Here is a 22,105-nt window from a genome sequence, read left to right as displayed (position 1 = left end):
ATTCCAGTGCTCCAACTAGTTGGTGTATCTGGCATCCAGACCAATCTAGAAATCATTTCCAAAAGAGAGAGAGAGAGAGAGAGAGCCAGTGAAGTGAAACATAAACACGTTTTTTCCTCGGCTCCTCACCGTTCAGTCACTTCAAGTTCTGTGATTTAATGCTTTTATTTTCACAAGAGGTAACACTGCAGATACAGATGCCATAAAAAAAATCTGAATACAGTGTTTTCATATATTGAAAAGTACATAAAATAAAATTAATTTTAATAACATAGCAACAAAAGGACATCTGTAATAAAAGTGGGTTACAAAGTGACCTTGGATGTAAATAAACTTTAAGAATTAAGGAAACAAGCTCCATGTTACGGGATGTAAAAACACTGAAGTGCTATTTGCTCAAAGCTACAAAGTACACTTGAAAAGCAGGAAGCCATTTTTAATTTCCTTCAAGGAAAAGTACTATAAAATAAGTTACAGTACAGTGACTTTGTTCAAACTGACTTTTGTTCCCGACTTCCGGCCGCCGGCGAGCACTGCAGATGGAGCCGGCGCAGCCACGGAAAAAAAAGTGAAAGCATCTTGCCGACGCCATCTTCCTCGTCCTTCATGAGTCCTTGACAAATACTTCATCTTGCGTCACAGGAATGAGACGGGAGCGCTCAGACGTCGTCAGCGGGCAGCGGGTGGATGTTGAACCTTGGTCTGGTGAAGAAAGCCATCTTCTCTCTGCAGACGCACGTTGTGGCAGTTGTGGATGACAGCGCATCAAAGGTTCCACGGACTCAACAACAACAAGGCGTGAAAAAGGCCCCTTCACCTGAACGTCTGCACTGGCAGCGGCTCCTTCTGGCTCTGGCCTCTCATCTGCAGCACCTCCTTGGACGCCTTCCTCAGCCTCCTCTCTGCTGCCTCCTCCTGGTGCTGCTCCTGCTTGCTCTGGCTTGCCTGCAGAAGCCAGATGCGGCGTCACACCTGGGCGTGTCTGCCGCTGCTCTGATGTCAGCCTCACCTGTCTCTGGGCCTCCCGCAGCAGGCGGCGGAAGCGCTCATCTCTCAGGGCCCAGTGCGGGAGCTCACTGGCCTCGCCGCTCTGAGGCTCCTCCAGCCGCAGCTTCAGCTCCCTCAGGGCGCTCAGCTCCTCCATCAGCTGCCGCTGACGCGTCCGGCAGGCCTGGAGATCCAGCTCCAGGTCCAGGGAGGTGCGGGTCGGCTGCTCGGCCAGGGAGGAGCGGTACGACTGCTGCTCACACCAGAGACACTTTTGAGGAGAGTCTTCTTTTTTCTAGGGAGGCTAGGTCATTTTACTTTTCATGAGCTGGAGTACACATGAGCAGGATCATGTGACCTCCATAAAAGCCAAAAAATGCAATTCGCAAACTAAGTTGAACTTGTCAGACAATTTTAGTTTTTCTAAAATGGAGTTTTTGCAGCGTGCACGTGAGAGACTTCATGATATGCACAGATGTGAGGCTGCAAACCGCAGCCTCTTGAACAGTCAGTTATGATTGTTTGTGTTGCCCTATGGCTCCTTTCATTCCTGTTCTTCTACTCGGTTGCTTCTACCTGCTTGAAGCGCAGCGTCCGTCTCTCCAGCGTGTTCCGGACAAACGGGGATTTCTTTGGTAAAGTGGAGCTGTCGCTGTCGCTGCGATACAGCTGGAGACAGAAGGAGAGGATGAGTGCAAAACCCCTCTCTGGAGGCTGCAGCAGTGACTGTGTGGTGCTCACCCTGCAGACGTACTGGCTGCGAGCGCCTGGGGAGAAGGTCTGAGACCTGACAATAGTGCTGCCGCGCATGAAGGGAGAGCCGTGACCCCATCGGCTGCCCCGCTCTTTGGGTCGGACTCTCACCGGCTCAGGAAACAGCCCCTCCGTCATGGTGGCCTTCTCCACCTGCGGGAGCCGTCAACACACCGCGTCACCTCTGCGCCCAACATTGTCTCCGCACAGGAGCTTCACCTTCACCATCTGGACTTTGACAGGTGTCTGATCACAGCGCCCCCGTGTGGCCGCACTGACGCCCTCAGCACACTGTCCCTCTGGAGTGCACGCGGTGCTGTTGCTGCAGCCACTGTCCACAGACTCCGCCTGCCAGCTCCTGCACACGCACACACACACACACAGTCAGCAACACAAGAGCAGAGAAGGCAAACAGACGCTGAGGCAGCTACCTCTCCGACATCATCTCCACCGGCTCGTTCTTCTTCCCCTCCAGCTCACGCTCCTCCAGCTGAGTGGCGGCTCGAGCGCACACGCTGTCCTGTGACAGCAGCGGTCATCAGTTTCTCAGTCATACCAGAGCAGAAGCAAGAAGTTCTGACTTACCGAAACCCGGAGTCTCAGCTCCTCCTCGGGCCCGTCATGATGGCGTCTGTGAGAACCGCCCTTCTGTTCCGGGCGCTGCAGCTCCGGCCCGCTCAACATCTGGACCCTCAGCCAGTGGTACACCATCTCAACACTTCCTTCACAGTCGGCCAGGCCCACCTGAGCCCGACCCTGCAGAGAGACGCAAACCCACTCTTTCCATGATCATGATGATGATGATGATGATGATGATGATGATGACATTCTTTTCAATACATATCTTTTTAAATATGCTGCATCATATATAAAAAAATATATATAAAATATATATTACTGTGCCAAATCTTTATGAAAATGTACCGGTACTTTTGCTCAACCTTATAACTAATAGATAGAATTGTTTGAAATAAAACATTTTTGTATTTGTTATATTTCATATATGTACAGAGGTAAAAACTAATTCTACACTCACACACTTCGAAGTTTTTTATTCAAGTATTTATTTGGCCTTGTGTGAATCTAAATTAAACTTAACACCAGTTTCAATCTTTGGAAAGTGGAAAGTAAAGTGAACTGCAGAACATTTCAACTCTGAACTTGCATTGCTGCTCCTTGTTGAAGAGGGAGACTGAACCGTCCTATAAACCAGTGATTCTTAACCATAGGTCTGGGGCCCATGGTTGGACCGTGAGCGCCTCCTAGAGGGCCGCAAAAAGTTTTTATGTTTTACAACTTAGGGCCGCGACACGCTCAGTTTTAATACATTAGCCACATATGGTTGCAGTAGTGTGTCACTGAATTGGCTTGACATCAAATCTGTGATACTTCCCAACTATGAAGAAGTTCTTGAAAAGAAAAAATTATGAAGAAACTGATGGCGCCCCCAACAGTAAAAACTGTTCATAAAAGCACCTGTTGAAGCAGTTTTAATATGGCAATACTTCACTTTACACTTCACTTATATCTTCTTTGGAGTTATTGGGTTTTTATGATATTATTATATTTATATTATTCAAAATTTTATTCAGTTTTTCCAATTTTCTCAACAGTTTGCGTATTTTTTTTCTTCCGTAAATTTGATGAATATGACCTGGTTCTGCTGCTGGTTGGACTTTTCGATGACAAATAAATATCTTCAATGATCACATGGTTTCATGTCATTTCACAAGGTTTTGGTTTGTTTACGTGTAAGTAGATTAAATATATAAGATCATATAAGCTCAAGAGTCGTGAATCACTTCTATTGAATGGGCCCCGGGCCCATTTGTTCTGGGAAAGGTGGGCCCCGAGATGGAAAAGGTTTAGAACCCCTGCTGTAAACAAGATTGGATTCAGTTGTGTTCACTGACTTCACCCACCAGCAGCTCCTCCTGAGCTTGAGGTCCCAGAGAGCAGACGGACAGCTGGAGGGCGCACAGCGCCAGAGCGTTGGCAGGCACCGGGACACGGAAACCTTCATTGAAAGTCATGTGTGTCTGCGGGTCCAGGGCGGTGCAGCAATAAAAGGCACACGCTCTGCTGGCATCCAGTGGAATCAGATGGACCTTCACATACCTGCAGAATCATCACAACGGTCACTAGCTGTTCCAAAGAAACGTCCTCTGTTCCACACACTCACACTTTATATCCGTCTCTGACGACGGACTTGTTGAGATTCTTGAGCTGGAGGAGATGAAGTCGCAGTGACTGAGAGCTGGACTCCCATCTGAGAAGGAGGAGGTCGTACAGCAGGTGAGATGTGAGGACAGACAAGTGAGTTGAGCAGGGGGTCACTCACAGGAGTCCCAGTTGAATCTGTGGGGGCTCACTAGTAGAGATCAGCTCCTTCATGAAGGACATCTCCTCCGACTCCTCCGTCCTGTCCAAGGAACAGGTCAATTCTTTTTAGAGTCACATGATGAAAAGACCAAGGTTGTAATTTACATCCTGTTCGAGGAGGCTTCGCTTGACTGAGATACCAACAAAATGACTACTGCAAGTAAAATATTCTACCACTAGAGGACGCTATTGTCCATATTCAAGCACGTCAACAGGAGCGCGTCTTACCTCCTGCCCCACGCTTCAAACACGCCGCTATCAGTGGCCAGCGCATCTTCAGAGACCCCGGCTGAGACCCTCCTGGCCCTCCTGTTGCCACTGTTGCCCCTCAGAGTGACTCCTGCAGGAGAAACACCAAACAAACAAACAATCACAAACTCACCACAACATTTTCTTCTTCCACCTAAAGTTTCCCACCTGTGGAGGTAAAGCCTGCCTGAGCTCCCCCCTCTCTGTGACTCTGGGCCGAGGGGCCCACCGTTTCCTCGCTGACCACCAAGGCACTGTGAGGCAGCGGCTGGGACTGGGCTCGCAGCCCCTCCAGCAGCCCCCGGCTCGCCTGCTCCATGTACTCCTCGGTCATCTGGGTGAGGGGGCAGTCCTGCGGAGCCGAGTGGTAGGGGGTGTCCATGGGAGAGCTGGGTGGCGACAGCGAGGAGAGCGAGGAGCGCGAGGAGAGTGAGGCGAGAGACTGCGGCGTGTCGTGAGAGCGTTTGGTTTTGCTCTGGACCAGAGGGTCGGGGCTGAAGACAGGGCCATCCCTGGACATGGTCTCCTGAGACAGCAGGTAGCGCAGGTGAGGGTCCAGAGGCTCCCCAGGGGTTTCGTGGCGCTCGTATTGTGGCACACCATAAATGTCGCTGAAGCTGATGGAGCTGAGAGAACCGCGGCTCGACGCCAGCGAGCCACGGCTGGAGGCCAGCGAGCCGCGGCTGCTGCTGGACGACACGGTCAGGGAGCTGGCCGACAAGCTGGGGACGAACGAGGCTTTGAAGACACGTCCAAGAAGCACATGTTCACCATCAAAACAGATGCCAAACCTCTTCAGCTGCGAGTGAAGGTAAGTCGTGATCCGAGTCGCCTCTTCCAGCTGCCGGAGCAACGCGTTCCTCTTCTCCTGCTGCAGGATCCTGCAAACATCTCCATGCTGTTAACACCAGAGCTGCACCCCAAACATGAGTAACAATCACAGCACCAGTCTCAGAGGAGGATAGAAGAGACATCCCGAGTCCACCCAGTCCAAGAAAGAGTAAAAATGCACTGGAGACCGAGACCCTAAAAAAGTGAGACCAAGACCAGTCTCGAGTACTACAACACTAGTGGCATAAAACTACTCTCCATATGATGAAAAGAATATTTTTGCAGTTTCAGTTGGCAGTTTATCTTCTTCCCCCTACAACCAGACTCATGAATGAGGATCGCCGTTGGCGCGACAAGATTTACAGGCTCGTAAACGAAGGCTAATAATTTATCCGATCTCAAAAGCCTTGAACAAACTGCTGACTGGTTCAGGATACACGGTGATGGGTGCCGGGCCTTGCAGCATCTTGATGGTCACTTGCTCACCTCTGATTGGCCCCTTGGCTCTGGGAGCTGTAAGCCCGCTGCACCTCTTCTTCCAGTCGGTTCCGCTCCTCCTCCAGCTGCAGCAGCGTCTGCGGCGTGTGCTGCTGCTTGCTGACCAGGATGAGCTCCTGCAGCAGGGCTTCCTTCTCTCGCAGCAGCTGCAAGAAGTCGCGGTCCCGGTCGGCCTCCGCCCGTCCTGACCAGCTTTCTGTGTCCAGCTGTGCAAGCTGGTGCTGGATGTTCTGCACCCTAAAACAAAGAAAAGGAAGGAGAGATTGGTGCATTTTTCTGCTGACACCAGGCACCAGGTCAGCTGTAGACGCCGCTGACAGGTTTATAACCAGGCGGGCAAATACATGCTACACACGTGACGAGTGTCAGTGCTGGAGCCAGGAATCTGGAACATATCACAAGGATTAATAGTTTTCTCCCTCGTATACATCTGCATTGCACACAGCGTGTTTTGAACTGACAGCATGACGCTTGTTTCACCAGTTAAAGCAGTGAAACAACCAGGAAAACATGAGAACCAACCGAGTCACCATAAACAAAGAATTGCTAGCATTGTTGTATAAAAATGACATTTCCTCCAACTCAACTACAGTGTTCGTCTGCCAGTCAACATGTATTTTGGCAGCCATTATAATAACAGCTCTGTTGTAACTTGCACCTCAGTGACCCCAAATCGCGGCGTGCCAGCACTGCTGCTGCAGGTGTGTACGACCCAGACGCTATCCAGGCTCCAGTTCTGAAAACTAGTCCTGGGCTCGGATGAAATGACTGTGTTTATGTGAGCGGGATTCAGACGGAGTGACTCAGTGACAGGGCATGCAAGTTTCCACAGGTCTCCCCTCTCTCCCTGATGTCATGGCTGGCACTGCTGTTGCTGGGTCACCGCAGCCACATGACTCTTGTATAAACACAAAAAAGGCAGTGAGGAGCCAAAGTAAAAACATGGCGACTCCGGCTGGTGCACTCATCATCGCACCGCAACACTTGTTCTCGCAAGTGAGCGGCAGAATTCTCGAGTCCGAGTCAATGTGTAGCACTCCTGGAGGAGCACTCCGGTGTCCATCTTGCTGAGCACCATAAGACAGCAGCACCGAGGGCAGAGAAGAATGTGACCAGCCCAGCTCATTCCACAGGCCAGACACTCGGCCACCAATGAGTCAGACGCTCACGTGCCTGTCGTAGTACTATACTGCTGGTAAACAACAGACACTCACTTTTTCTTGGCTTCCTCGTACTGCCAGTTGAGTTTGACTCGGTCCACCAAGTGGGAGGAATCTTGGGAACCAAACTTAAAGACAGAGAGGCAAAGTGATGCAACTAATAAATATTTTTCAGCCAGAAAGTGGGTGCTGTCTGTCCTCTACCTCTCCCATGATGTCCGTCTGACAGCCGGTGTCACAGTACTGCTGCAGAGTTCCAGGGTCCAGCGTCGTGCTGGTGGTGTTCGCTGTCTCGCCAGTCGAGTCATTCATTGACAAGCCACTTTGGAAGTTCACCGTGAGTTTGGCCAGACTCTGAGTGACAAGCAGTCAAAGCAGACAAACAGATTTTCAGTCTTCAGATGGACCTCACTGTTCAGCATCACAGGCTGGGAGTGATGGCTGGAGGTTGTTAAATACAGGCATCATCGATTCAGATGATGACAAAACAACTTCAACACTAGTTACATTTCTGCCTTTCAACTCAACTTGCATACGTCACCATGTTATTTTCAGTTATTTTCAGAGTGAGCGATTCAGACCAGTGGTTTCCAAAGGCAGTCCGTGTGCCCACCTAGGTGCCACCACAAGGGGCATGACAAGTTTGGCGCAAAACAAACGTTGATAATCGAGATGACAAAATTTAGCTTAGTGGCCACAAGTTACAAGTTACTATCTGTTCATTTAAACAGAGAACGGTCTGGTATTTGGAGTGTAAACAAAAATGATCTGTTCCTAAATTGTCTTTTATACATTTTGCTTGTTCTCTCATCACAATAAAAGGACTGTTACACCGAAAAAAAAAACTGTTCTTCACATTTTGTCTTGTTTTTGTCTAGCAGATTGACTACAAAAAAATCTGACTACAAGTTGAAAGTTACAAAAAAAACCTCTGAACAAAAATACATCAATCTATATATATCTATATATAGATATAGAAATATATAGAGAGCAATTTGCCAAGGGAAAGCAGCAAAAAAAAGGGTTGCTTTTGGTTGTGAGAGGTTGCAGATACGCACCTGGATGAGGTCCTGCCTCTCCTTCTCGCCTGTGCTGATGGCCTTCTTGATGCTGCGCAGCTCATTGAAGATGGCCTGAGCCTCGTCCAGTTTGTAGTTGGTCTGACTGCTGGACATCTTCCTGTCAATCCTAGCAGAGTAAAGAGAAGAGTCATGACCCGACCACCTCTTGCTTTGTGTCAGAAATATGAGCCTTAAACCTCATGTTGGCTTTGGAAACAGAGGGGGGAGACTGTGGCAGAACAAGGGAAACATGGCGTCACGGACTAGAGTGGGATTGTCGAGCTCTGGCCACATCAATGAGTATCACATCTACCACAGAAATGTGATAATGACGTGAAGTCATCAAGAACGAATGAATTAAAAACAAATGAACTTTTAGCGACATCAAAAGTACATGATCATCAATGGTTCAGTGAAGAGAATATATTAAGTTCAGGAAGTAATCATTAAGAATGATGAAAAACAAAAGGACGGTTGTGACCATCTCAAACCATCCTGATGATGCAGCGGGAAGCTTAAATTCCAAAATTCAAACGTCTCATCACAAGGACAGAACTGGCGTATAATTCACATCAAAGAGACACAGAAATTAGAATCACTTCACTACTAGCGAAATTACATTTGGTGAAGACACCAGCTGATGTGTTGTGTTATGAAACACTATGGCGGATCTGTTTCGGCTACTGATTTAACAAAGCTAAAATAGATTTAAGATTCAAATAAAAAAAAAAAAGGAAACAACTTCATGTTGTGTGTGGAAGTTTGAATACGCCCTTAGCACTGATGTAATGTTCAGTCAATGCAAAGTAGCAGTTGAGTTGTGACTGTTAGTATTGTGAAGGAACAAATAACCAAAAATGACACAAGTTCAAAGGCAGGAGAGAAGAAAAAATGAAATCCGAATTATGTCGAACTTGACAAAATACAATGAAAAACACAAAACCAAAAACTTTTAACCACTGAAAGCAAGTAGCAGAACTGCAAAATAATATATATATTAGAAAACATTTGATAAAAGGTAATGTGGTTTTTTTGGTGCAAGAATATGGGTGAAATCTGCATTAAATATTTCTATAAGTCCCACCTATGTTCAAAGTCAAGATGGTGATGACAGTTCAGTCGTTGGATCACAGTCCCCCCTATACATTGAAGGTTAAAGAAAGTCGATTTGATTCAGGCAGAGAAAGAAAGTGAGTTGTCCCCCATCACTAGACACAGTCTGCTCCCTTCAGCTGCAGGTACAGTTCATCCAGCAGCCTCTGCCTCCCCAGACAGGCACGGCTTTGTTCCCCCGCCCCATTGGCAGGTCTGCCGGTTTATAGACTTAGTGAAAAGTAGAGCGCCGCTGCCCACCTCTGCTGCCTGTCGGTCCCTCACCTCGCCTGCTCAGTTTCATTGACTTAAATACACTACTGTACTACTTCCAATTAAAGCGGACAACATGGCAGGAAGAATCGCGCAAGAAAATACAGAGTTGTAACGAGAGGATGACTTTTTAATCTGATGCGATTTATCGCAGAGAACAATTTACTATGTCGTTGACAACGGCTGAAACTAAACAAACAACAGCCAGAGGAGGGTCCTTCCTAACGGGCAGAAAACAACCCTGGAGAAACAACAGGACACGCAAACATAAGCATGCGTGCCGGAAAACAAAAGCACACACACACACACACACACACACACAGAGCGGGAGAGAGAGAGAGCGTGGAGGAGGATGCGTCAATGTCTTGGAGAAGCTTTGTGTTGGCCGGTTATTCTGGGAATCACTGGAGCTGCGTACTATCTCAGAGATAAGAGACTCTTTGCCAGGACTCAGGAAGTGCAAAGGAATTTGCTGCCAGATATCTCTGTGTTTTTGAAACTGCGCTGGAGCCCACACCCCCTCCTCCCCCTGCCGCGGAGCGACTTCCTCTCCAGGCTGAGCCTTGGCTCCCTGCACTCCACTGGTGCATCCTCTTCCTGAGGTGGAGTCCCCTTTTCCATCAAAAAACTCCCTCCATTTGCCTTTTCTCAAACGCTCTCTTTTTCCTCTGAGAGGTGGGGCTTCTATTTCTAACATCCAAGTTTGGGAAGTGCTCTGGAATGTTCACAGCACAAAGACACACTATGTTTGAGAATGTTTCACAAACTGAAGGAGGAAAGGAGCAGTCAACGAAAAACAAAGTTATGAGAACTAGAGAGAGAAAAGACAATAAGAGTAGAGTTTAACACAACACAGTCCTCATTATGGATGTGGCGCCACGGTCACAATGGCCGTCACGGCAGTTCAAATCCTGGTGTGACAAGCAGCGGAGCTGAGCTCGAGGCTGGGATAAGCAATATGATGCAACAATGTGGGATAATGACGATGAGAATTATAGAGCGAAGAGGAGGTGGAGTATGAATGCACTAGTACAGAGGTCTGTGGGTGGGGAACAGGGGTGTTAAAGGAAGCAGAGTGGTCATGAGAGGAAGGGTGGGGGGGGTGAGAAACACTCACTCTTGAAGGGTCTCCACTCCCATTTCCTTATACTGCAGCTCCTGCTTCACCTGGGCCAGCTCCTGCTTCAGTCTGGAGAGCTGCGGAAAACAAGGTCAGGCACAAGGTCACTTCGGAGCACAATAAACTTCTCTCATCAACTTCACCAGCAAAAGTGCCAAGTCAGGATTATTCACAGACTGGAATGCACTAAGTTAGAATCAGTCCAAGCTCTTGCGAGTCATTTTATCAATCAGAATTTCCTACACATTTCTCATGATTCCTTATGACATTAAGGAATCATGAGAAATGTGTTAATGTAATGTAACTTCCGATTCACAAACACACATTTCATACAATTTCCATGAACAAATATAAAAAAAACTAGAGATGGTCAGCCTCTATACTTCTGTGATTTCACTTTACTTGGGCCTCACGGAGGAGAAGTAGAAGGCTCTTCAAAACCCACCAAACGTAAAAGATTTCTGGATGGGCTTGTCAAAAAGGAGGGAAATATCCATCTCTTCATCAGATGGCCCTTATCTGATGTTGAAACATGTGGTCAACAAAACTTGGGCATGTAGGCTTCGAGCCACTTTGATGGATGACAGCACTGTTAAGAGGTGACCCTGCAGGTGAACATCCAAAATGCTCTGGAGATCAAAGACAACGAAAGCTTCAAACAGCGCATCACTTGAAACAGTAGAGGTGTAATCCGAAGAGGAACTGACTGAAACCCTGTCTCTTCATAAGAACATGATCAGAAACCCAAACCAAACACGACCATGACAGAGGTGCGTTGAACTTCTTTAAGCATAAGCAGATAGAAAAAAACTGTGATTTTGAATATGGCCCCACAACAACTGCTTCAGGACATTCCCTTCCTTTTTACTTTCACAGTAAGGCTTTTCAGATATTCTTTTAATAACCCCGATAAAATAAATATGAGGAAACTCAATCAAATGACCTCACTGCACTAGGCAACCATCTAAACAAACGGCACAACCAGCAACACATCTGTACTTCAGGAACTTTCCACCAAATGTGAAGGCCACGATTAATTCACTAAGATCCACGCATCGTGAATCGGTCACATGACTTCATGAGTGAGATGAGAAATATGCATCAGTTGACCCAGTGAGTCACTGACCACTGGCCTCCGCCTGACCCACCAGATGATGATCTCATCATCTGGTGGGTCACAGTATCCTGAAGGGAACACGCCCTGGCCCCCCACTCTGCCTGGGCCGGGCCCCTTGCAGAGGCCCATTGTTCTCCCCTGATAATGACTTACCCGCTCTCTTCTACAAGCCACTTCCACTTTGATTTGGTCTGGGTCATATTTCACGTTTGAGGACGAGTTGGAGAGCGCTGCGGACACATAAGAAGAAAGCAGAGAGGGGGATAAGTGGCTAGTTGACGGTGATGATTTAAGGTGGAACCTGTCACAGGGATAGGGGGGATCTGGTGTCGTCTCTCTCGCTGGACGGCCCCTCGGCGTATTGTGTGTGTGACAGCTGGCAGGAGTCGGACGGTGGAATGGGTGGAGGTGCTTAAAAGGAAGGGAGGAGTGAAGCAGGAACACGGATTTCTATAGAGGTGCAACCCCCAACCAGTTCCTGCACATTCACGCCGGTTCAGCTCAGGTCAAAACCTTTACGCACTTCAATCAAAATACAGCTGACGTAGGAATTGTAACACAAACATAGTTTCAACTCATCCTCCCAACTGTAGCCACCATTTCAGTGACAAACTAATGGTGCTTCTTAACCAAAACTCCACGTCATTCTTTGTCAATCTTCTATCATGTCCACATATGTATTAGAGCGCCAAAATGGTGAAGACTCTCTCTTGGCCTGAGGGTTCCAGGTGTGTGCCACCAACATGTTCATCCAAAGGTTCTGATCCAGTAAACTAATCTAAACCAGTTGAATCGGCACCATATCAGAGGGCTGGCTGTCTCACCACTTGTGATGGAGCGGTTGTCCTCGGAGAGCTCGTGAAAGAGCAGCATTTCCTGCTGAGCCAGCTCCAGTCGCTGCTGCTTGATCATGTACATCTCCTTCTTGGCTTTGAGGGCCTCCTGGGCCACCACCAGGTACTCCTTTAGCATGCGTTCCTGCTCCTGCCGCCATTGAGTCCGAGGGTTCTCGATCTGGGTGGTTTCTGTGTTAGAACAGTTTCATTTAGAACATGTCAGGACAGTGAAATGGCGTCATTGTGAAGAAGATGGTGACCAGAACAAGACACCAAGGTCAGAGCAAAAGATGTCATTTAAGTCTTCACATATACAATTCAAATGTCTATAGACCTGCTGCAGTGTGTGAGGGATGTTTCTAGTTGAGAAGGGCACAAAAGTGTTGATAATAATAAAGAGCGTGTCTGAGTGATCCGAGACGTTTGTAGCTGCTTGTCAGTCAACAAAAGATGGTGCTGAAAGTTTTGTCCGGCTAATGTCATGTGAAGTGATGTTTATTTTTTCTGGGAGAACATCAATATGGGTTGCAGTCCCAGTCACGGCAGGCCTTGTAGATATAGCCTCATTTTCAGCGTGAAAGAGGTATAACGGGAGGAAATATATTCACTTCAGTGACCAGATAACTCTTGTTACTACACCACTACCATATATTTAACACACAAATGGAACCAGAAAGACAGTGGAGGGCACACTCACTGTTGATGTGGTCAATATAATAAACTCCCACTTGCTGGTCATAAACCTCCTCCCACCCAAGAGGCAGTTCATCTCCAACACAGTCGGCAAAGGTCAGTGGCTTGGTGATTCTGAAACACATCAACGGAATCAGTGGAAAAACAGATCAGTTAAAAGTTTTGCTATTGTTTGTAGGACAAATTTAAGAACAGACCCTCTGTGCAACTGCATTGCAACAACTTAAAAAATAAAATCACTGCGAACGATACCATCAAATGAGAGTCGCCCTTGTTCTCAGTACAGTGGTACCTCAGTTCTCGACTACAATCCGTTCCAGAAGGCAGCTCAAGAAGTGATTTGTTCGAAATCTGAATCGATTTTTCCCATTACAATTACAGACAGGAAAGTTTCACACCTCAATATGGAGAAAAAACAGCCAGTAAATGTAGCTAACAGGACACTTCTGCACACAGAGGCTGCGTTATGCACAATAACAAAGCGTGTCGTGGGTCAGCTGATCGGTCCACGCACGTTATGTTTTTTCCGACTTTTTTCGGGGGCATTCGAGTTCTGGATTTTCGTTTGATATCAGAAGCAAAAAAATCTAGAAAGTTTTGAACTCCGAAGTCCGGGACTTTCGAAAACCGAGGTACCACTGTATTTGGGAAACGTGGGTCCAGAGACAGATCAACACTGTTAACTGTGTACTGCTGACAGATGATGAGTGCTGATCCTACAGAGGTATGCACACAATGAAGGGACGGCCCAGAGACAGAATCTGAGGCATTCTACACCACATTCCTTTGGACGCCGACGCAAAAACATTGGGCTTTCATAGAAACTGTGATCATAGGAACTTGAGTTATTCTGCCCCATGTTGAAACCCCTTTATTATATCAGACAAGTTTTTGTCAGCAATACCAGCAATGTCAAGCGACAAAGCAGACAACGTGAAGACACCTTTGTAACGCACTACTCAGCCACTGGGCTCGCCGCGCAGTCACAGTTAAGACAAGCTAGATGTCAAACAGGTCATGGTAAACACTGGCACACGCTCCCTGAGGGGGACCGCTGCTTTAAGTGTTTGTTGAAGGTAAACAAATGAGACGACATTAACAGCTCTTGTAAACAAATAACACTAACACATTAAGCACCTCACTTTTCTCACCAGGCTCCGCTGTCATGAGGGACAATATAGTTCAGAGGAACACCAGCTGGCTTTCAAACGCACAACTATATAACTAAGACTGGCCCAAGCGGATAAAACTTACAGCAGGTATGAAATTGCCGGAGGCCAGACCGCCTGCATTCAAACCCATAGCCTTCTGCAATTGATGCCTAGTTATTTATTTTGTAAACATATCTGTAAGATCACACAACCCTTGCCGTGCTGCTGTTGGAAGATGTGAATGGTACAGTGAAAGAATGTGGCAAGTTTTCTGTTGACTGGCAGGACTAAAGTATCAGCCTGTTATGAACATCACAGCGCTACAGCTGAACTGTGCTCACATGTCGAATCCTCAGAAGCATGTGTGAGCAGCCTCTATGCTCAGAGATGAGCAAACCTACTGCAAATTTAAATGGGATTATGAAACCCTGGAGTCAGATCAGATGAAAATCGCCTCCAACATTGAGACATCAGAAGTGACGTGTGGTCCATTGCTCAGTCTTGTGACTGCCAGACAAGAACAACAACACAATGACAACATTGAGGACGGTTTGTGATACGCAAGAGTGTTTGGACAATTGTGCTGTTCAAACCAGTCACGACCACATTGTTTAACAATTATCGACTCTACTGATATCTCTTAACTGTAAGACATCTTTCAGTCAAGGAAAATGAAATCTTCAAACAAAGCCACCACATGGCACCGTGGCCAACAAAAGAACAGGCTCACACTAAAGCAAAGTGTCAGGAGGTCAGCTGACTCTGAACGGATCTTCTGTCCACAAGAATGGACCGATACAGTGACCTCATCAACGCTGCTGTATTGATTCAGTGTCAAATCGACAGCTTGATTCACCCATCACTCACTGTATTCAAAAGTTTCATTTATTTTAAATACTTTCATCATTTATTTAACACCTGAACCAGATATATTCAGCTCCACACTCCACCCAAACTGTCACTGTGTGTTGCAGTGACAACAAAATGTAATATAAAAAATCAAATCTAGAGTCCAGCTTCATTACCGCACAATTACAACCATTCAAAGCATAAAACGCTTCCTCATGTGCCACAACCAACTATGCCACATTCGACAGGATCATCTTTCGCACCGTGAGGAAACTGAAAATTTGGCGGATATTGAAAATAGATGAAGGCCTCGCCAGAATGTGCGGCACGTTCAGCTGTGGCAGGAAGAAACGCCGCGCCCCATTCAAGTATAAAATTATATTTAGTTGGTGAGACATTTGCTAATTCTAGAATAATCTGTGCCATCCCAGGGCGTCTCTGAGGATATTTCTATCTGCAGCAGCACCCTTATTTGCCCCGCGACGGCCTGTCGCACCAGAGAGGCATGTGAAACTGGAGTCTGGGCCAGTCTGGTCATCCCCGGCAGCTCCTTCGCCTTTGTTCCTCGGGTTAACAATGTGCAAATGAAGAAATGCCCCACAGCCGACCCCAAGTCACACTATATATAAAATGCTTCATAATAGAAACACAACATCAGCCATGGAAAAGATCACAAAAATCCTCAGCGTTAACCACAAAAACAACAGTTCTGTCGAGGTTGCCTGCGCAAAATGAGATGATAGTTTATTACCTCTTCTGCACGCACTTCCACGCTGGAGAAAATTAAACAGTACAAAGATCATAAGCGAGACACAAGGACAGAGGAAGCAAGCAGTGAAAGTTCAACCACGTTACTGTCAAGAAGCAGGGATAAAACGTTTGGAAAAAAAGTCATTCAAAAGAGGGGTTAGAAACAGAACAAGTTAGAAACTGAAACACAGGGTCTGGGAGTGGCTTGGACATCATCTGAATTTTATCAAGAACTTGGACTGTGGGAAATTTAATGGACCAGGAGTACAATTGTCGTTGAAAGGTTCATGCTGTGGCAGTCTTGGTTTCAAATATCGGCCACTCAAAACCTGTAACTATCGTTGCAATGGTAACTGTCTCTACTACGTCTATGATCTGCTGAAAACAGAAGAAGGTCACGAGTGCAGTTATTCCAGCAATTCCTAACATCAAGAGGAATGTCACTCATGTCCCACGTCTCTGACAGAACCGGGTGCACATTTCTGAGCAAAGCTTGAAGCAGCTGACTGATTGACAGCTGGACCTGGTGCCCCCTTTATGGGATAAATATGATGGAAATAGGTCTCCTATAAGTGGAGTGTCATGTCTGCCACCACACAATTAGACAACGTCTGGACACATGCGCAGGGCTGGGTCTGAAGCAACAAAAGTATAACTGGCATAAAAGTGTCTCGACAGGGCGTGTGAGGCGTGTGAGGCATCTGAGCCTCCTCCAGACCATTTTGGATGTCCACGGAGGAACAGGGCCGTAAAACCATTCCTAAACGTTTCTCACCAACTAGCATAGCTTAGCAACTTTTATAAGTACATATGAGGAGTTCTGTCTTACTTAAAATCCGTCAAAGTTAATGAAGATGTATTCTGGATCCTGCAAAGCTAACAACAATCCTCAGGGACGGAGGTTGAATATTTAAATCATTTGGGATATTTCCAGGTCTGATAGAAGGAAGTAAAGGGATTGAGCGAGATATTTTCATCTATGAATAGTCATTGCTGTTGCGTTTGCCCACATGATAAATATTTACCTTTACTGTCGAATTGTTTCCGAATTTAGAAGAGTTCGGGCGGAATAACAGGACAAAACCCAGTGTGACTGCCATCAGTCTCTCTACCAGAATAAGAATTGTGCAGAAAACGTAGGAAAACAAAAAAACAATGGCGAGTCACAGCTGTAAGCTAGTCCATGGAGTTTGGCATGTCCTGTTTAGGTAGCATTCTTAACAATATGCATACAGATCAGACAAAGGCCGCCGGCATCCTTGGCCGCTCACTCGAATGTCTGAGTAGAGCAACTTATTGTGAGCTACATTTAGAGGAATTTATAGAAGTTCTTTTTCCCAGGAAATTCCCTCTTAAAAGTGCTTTGTTTTATTTACCGAGGTAAATCAACAACTCCTTTACTCCATTATGACACAAAGACATCAGATCATGAACACAATGGAGCCCTGCAACTACGCTTGTGTGTCAGTCGCCTCCAGATCCAGTAAAATAGCATTGCTACAGAAAAGTCTGCTGCTTTTTGCTGGCGGGAATACAGGAAAATGGGAGCTGCCCCTCACATTTTCTGGAAAATCTTAAGATTCTGGCAGGATATCAGGTATAAAAGATCAGACAGATTTTCACGTCAAAGCACTAAATACATACAGAGATGCTAATGTTGGTCACAAATGATAAGTGTGAACTGGAAGCTAGACAAACCATCAACCATTGTGGCAACGGAGACTGAAACAAGTAAATCTGATGGGAAAACTCACAGCCAGTATGCAAATGCTAATGGAAATTTATCTGCAAAATGGACGCCTATCGAGCTATACAGGACATTTCAGGGTTGTTGACCCACATGTACTTGCGAGGACCATAAACTATTTTTGCATTTTTGATGTATTTGTGATTTTCCTGTGTATTCCATTAGTTATTAAAGGGGCCATGTTATAGTTTTCCATGTGAAACACCTACAGTGTCACCAAGATGAAACATGACTGGAATGCTGACGTGTGACAGACCGATGCTCATCCATTTCCAAGGAACTGACTTACAAATACCAAACATTTTTTGAACTTTAATCTAGAATAAAACCTTCAAAGAACAACATTTTTAATTTTATTTTGACAAGAAGCTGTGTTGTTCTGTATTAACTCAAAAGGGAAACAATTAAAAAGGTTTAAAAAAATACTGATCAATATTGCGGCAAGTCATCAATTTAAAGCAGGAAAAAAACATTTTTGTCTAATTGTGTCATTTTACAATGACATTTCAAAGGATCAAGTAGGTGTACGACCACAGTTTTAGAGAACATCTGCAAGGAGGGTTGAACTTTCAGGCCACACATCATCTGCGGGTGACAGGAAGCTCAGAAAACAAGAGCAAAATGACACCAGATCAAGCGATGGCGTGTATGTAACCTCCCCCCTGCAATAGACAAAAAAGAGCCATCATAATGAAAACACTGGGGGAAGCAAAATAACAGCGGGGTTCAGCGCATGTGAATAACCTTTCGGCGCTGCAAACACAGCTCACCCTTTCCAGAATAATTGAATTTGGTGTGCTTTGTGACCAAGCATAAAGGCCTCCCTTTGCTGAGCGGCAGGCCGGCCATGGCTGTTGCATAACAGAGCTAATAAAGAAGGCCTACAGGGCCCAGGATGGAGAGGAGAAGGCAGACACGTGGGAACTGCCTCTGTTCTGCAGCTTTGTCTGGGGCCTCCAGCGAGCAGAGCCCCTGGGCATTAGTGTAGGCATGCCTAACATAACGCTCATTCCACAGTAACAAAAAAGCCACACAGAAGTTTTCAGCTTATCTGCAGACGCTGGCAGGGCTGAGCCGCTCGCGGTATCCACCGGGTTTGAGACTAAATCACTGGCCAGGCGACAAATCTGGGCTCAAATCACTTGGTTTTCCTCTTTGAAGAAGAAAATTAGGTCATGAGAACGATCACTTTTTCCCTTGTAACTGCTCGACTTTCAGAGCAACAAATAACCGCAATCATTGGACAAACAAACAGGCAGGCAAGAAAGGACACCACAAAAGAAGATGCTCGCACCAAAAGTCACAATGCGTCCTTGTATCTAAAACTTCACCGCTCAAGGACTCTCCAGAGGCCACTGCTCTGCTTTAAACACTGAGTATATTATTCCAAAAATACTAGCATCTGATTCCCCCTGAATAAAGAATGTTTTCACACATGACATGCTTTCATTCCTGAACGCCCCAAATCCAATTATTACCAACTGGAGAGGTTGAGAACTTCCCCTAAGACTATTCTGGATATTGCTCAGTCGCTCGGTCCTAAGAATGCAAGATGGTTTTACCCATTTTTTTAAAGTACATCTGCGTCAAACTGACACTGATGTATTTCAGAAATGGACATTGGAAGGAAACTGAAATCCTTTGAAAGACATTTCCTCAAGATTGCCTTTGTAGTCTCATCTGCAGTCGCAAGTGAAACTGAGAGACCTGATTTATCGCATGAGCTGGTGCGTTTCTTGAATCTACACATGACTCGAAATCAAGGCCTGTGGGCCAAATCTGGCCCAAGTCATTTTAGATGGCCTACTAGAGCTTTAAAAACTTGTTTGGGAAGGGAAAAATAATAATTAAAAAAAAGACAACTACAATAAATACACCATTAATCTAGAACAGAGGTGGATAGTAATGTAATGGGACGAGAAGAGTGCAAAACCTCCGCCATAAAGAATCTCCTTTAAAAAAATTCCCAGATCCAGACGTGATCTGGGGCACTTGAATCATTTGTTCCTTCCCATATCTATTCCTGAAAATCTTCATCCAAATCAGTCCATAACTAATCATAAGTTATTTTAAAGACATGCAAACAAATCACTGGTGTTGAAAACATAACCTTCATGGTGGAGATTTAAAAAAAATGGTGTGTGCAAGTACATACCTCCACGAGAGCCATTATGACTGATGTTCTAAAATTGTAATTGGATTTTTGTCCATTTTATGTACATCTTCTTCCAATATATATAAAAGAGAACGTTGGACTACACGTGTAAACATGATTTTGAGGGACTAGAAATACTCACAAGTTACACTTGAACTAGAAATGAATAGCAAAACAATACGATTGCTACTTAGCTAGAACATCAACTTGAGGGCCGCAGAAATACAGTCTACAGGTGGCCCCCGGGCCATACCATGCTCAGGTCTGGTCTAGCAAGTGTAATGAAATAGGGAAGATCTTTGCACTCTGCCAGTCTGTGTCATTCTGTACTGTCTTTTACCTTGTGGCACTGCCATCACTAATTCATTCTTGAGTTGACAATTTTGACAATATTTAATGTATTTTTAAATCAACTGAACTCCAACAATGACACATTTTTTCAGCCCAAGTTTGCATTTTTGGCCCTGTGGATGATAGAGATTGGCACAGACGGCCTAAGCAACTAGAGCCATAAGATGAACATACTTGCAAGCAAAGAGCAGACAATTATGAAGCAGCAGCTTTTTGTTTAACTAATATCCTTCAGTTTCATCATGTTTCAGCAGACTCTCTAGTCAGAGAAAGAAAGCAGCAGGGATGAGTGAGGCTGTTTTCACAGCGCCACACACGTCTCTCTGCTCCTGTCAGTCACATCCCACCTGCCAACAAGGAATTTACCTGCAGTACAGACCGGAGCATTCTCCAGGGAAGCGACACACACACAGGCCTCTTGGTATCTGCTAGCAGAGTCAGCTATACGCGCCGCACACTGTGATTTATTAGGAAGTCGGTATCAGGTGGTGACAGAAGACATTCCTCTGGCCCAGATCACAGTGTAAATCACTGAGCAGTCCAACAATGAATGCACACGCTCACAAACAAACTCCAGAGAGACAACAAAACAGGGAAATGTTGATGAGAAGACCGAACAAAACCACCAGCAGCCTCTCGTAACAATAGATAATCAGAGCATACAAGGGGGTTTGAAGGAAATCGGCTTCTTCTTATCTGGATGGCATACTGCGACTGCATACCAACATGGGAACTTGGCTCTGTAAATGATGTCGAGTGATGAAATCATTCTCACAGATCCTGCTTCTAGAGTCTGAGCCACCAGCCTGCTGCTAACTTGGTGAAGAAAAAAAAAACAACAGCTTTCCCAGTGGCTGAGCGAGCATTCCTCGCATATTTTCTCAGAGATTTCTGGGAGATGGAGTTGAGAGTTCTTGCCATGTTATTCTGACATGCAGAGACTTCTGACGTTGGGCAGGTAAAACATGTCTGAAGCTGGTGAGAAGATGAGGAGGTTGTGTTGACTTCCTCAGACAGGCTTCACTTAAATACAAAAAAAAGTTAAACAAATCGCGTCGCATGAAGTTCATGATGAGTCGCTTGAGATGAATGTGAGTAGCAACATGGTGGTGTTACATCCCATGTTTGCATGGGAGCCTCTTCCTCCGGCGGGGGGGCGAATCTCAGCTGATTCATCGACCTGGGCTACATGAACACGGAGCAGATAAACTTAGCCGGTGTGTCACTACTCTGGACCACCGTCGCGAGCACCGCTTGGTTCGTCTGAAACTCAGTGACCGGTGTTATTCAGCCGGGGCCTCCATACCTATCTCTGGGGTCGATCCATGAAGTTTGCCGGGTGTTGTGGTCGATGAAGAAGACTCGTCCATCGTAGTCGCGGGCTTCCTCCCATCCGGCGGGCAGCGGCAGCTCCGAGCTCTCCCTCCGCTTTCCGCAGCTCATCCACGGCATAGCGACGGGATGGTGAGAGGGCTCGAGCCCACTGCCCTCCGTCTCGTCCCCCGGAAAACCCGCTCCTCACAGCATTAGCGCCAACTTGCTCTCGACGCTAGGAACTCGCACACACACGGTAAAGTTTCCGGTAGAGAAAATGTCCGCGCTGGAGGCACATCCACGAGCCCGAGTCAGTCCCCACTGGCGAGAGTGGCGGCAGCAGCGCTCTCACGGTCCTCCATGTTCGCCTCCTTCCTCCACCATACTGGAGTCCTCCGTGTCCATATTCGGCTGCGCGCGATTTGCATAAACGCACAGACGTACGAGCTCGTGCATCCAATGGGGGACGTCGAACTCCACACTTGTTGAGGTTCAGCACGGCTCGCTGCGAAAACACGGCGAACAGGGACCAGTGACGCGAAATAGCGCTGGAACTTTAACAACGTTGGCAGCTTTCAACCTGCTGTTTCCTGCATTTTGATTCGCTGAAAGTAGACTAGACGTCAGTGTTAGACGAACTCATCTTATGAATGATTCATTAATGATTAATATCGCCATTCTCTAAACCGCATTCATACAGTCGTAAACCAATAATTCAGCGGTTTTCATACCAACT

General features: G+C 46.3%; 1 protein-coding gene across 1 annotated transcript; it reads right to left on the bottom strand.

Annotated features, from left to right (window-relative positions):
• Window positions 1-122: 122 nt before the first annotated feature.
• Window positions 123-21,997, bottom strand: wwc3 (WWC family member 3). Its single transcript, XM_053853104.1, has 23 exons — window positions 21,362-21,997; window positions 13,057-13,166; window positions 12,348-12,548; window positions 11,677-11,753; window positions 10,404-10,483; window positions 7,919-8,048; window positions 7,065-7,214; window positions 6,915-6,988; window positions 5,689-5,937; window positions 5,163-5,252; window positions 4,540-5,093; window positions 4,351-4,462; window positions 4,082-4,162; window positions 3,923-4,009; window positions 3,663-3,858; window positions 2,326-2,496; window positions 2,172-2,260; window positions 1,960-2,098; window positions 1,729-1,893; window positions 1,564-1,656; window positions 1,010-1,240; window positions 818-945; window positions 123-726 (listed from the first exon to the last, which is right to left on the bottom strand). Exons 1-23 carry the CDS (start codon window positions 21,505-21,507, stop codon window positions 660-662), a joined length of 3,420 nt encoding a protein of 1,139 aa, XP_053709079.1. The 5' UTR covers window positions 21,508-21,997; the 3' UTR covers window positions 123-659.
• Between the last annotated feature and the right edge of the window lie 108 nt (window positions 21,998-22,105).

The sequence above is a fragment of the Synchiropus splendidus genome, chromosome 1, assembly GCF_027744825.2.
Source record: "Synchiropus splendidus isolate RoL2022-P1 chromosome 1, RoL_Sspl_1.0, whole genome shotgun sequence".
Lineage (NCBI taxonomy): Eukaryota > Metazoa > Chordata > Actinopteri > Syngnathiformes > Callionymidae > Synchiropus > Synchiropus splendidus.
Note: the sequence above shows the minus strand (reverse complement) of the source record. Positions and strands in the feature narration are given on the sequence as shown.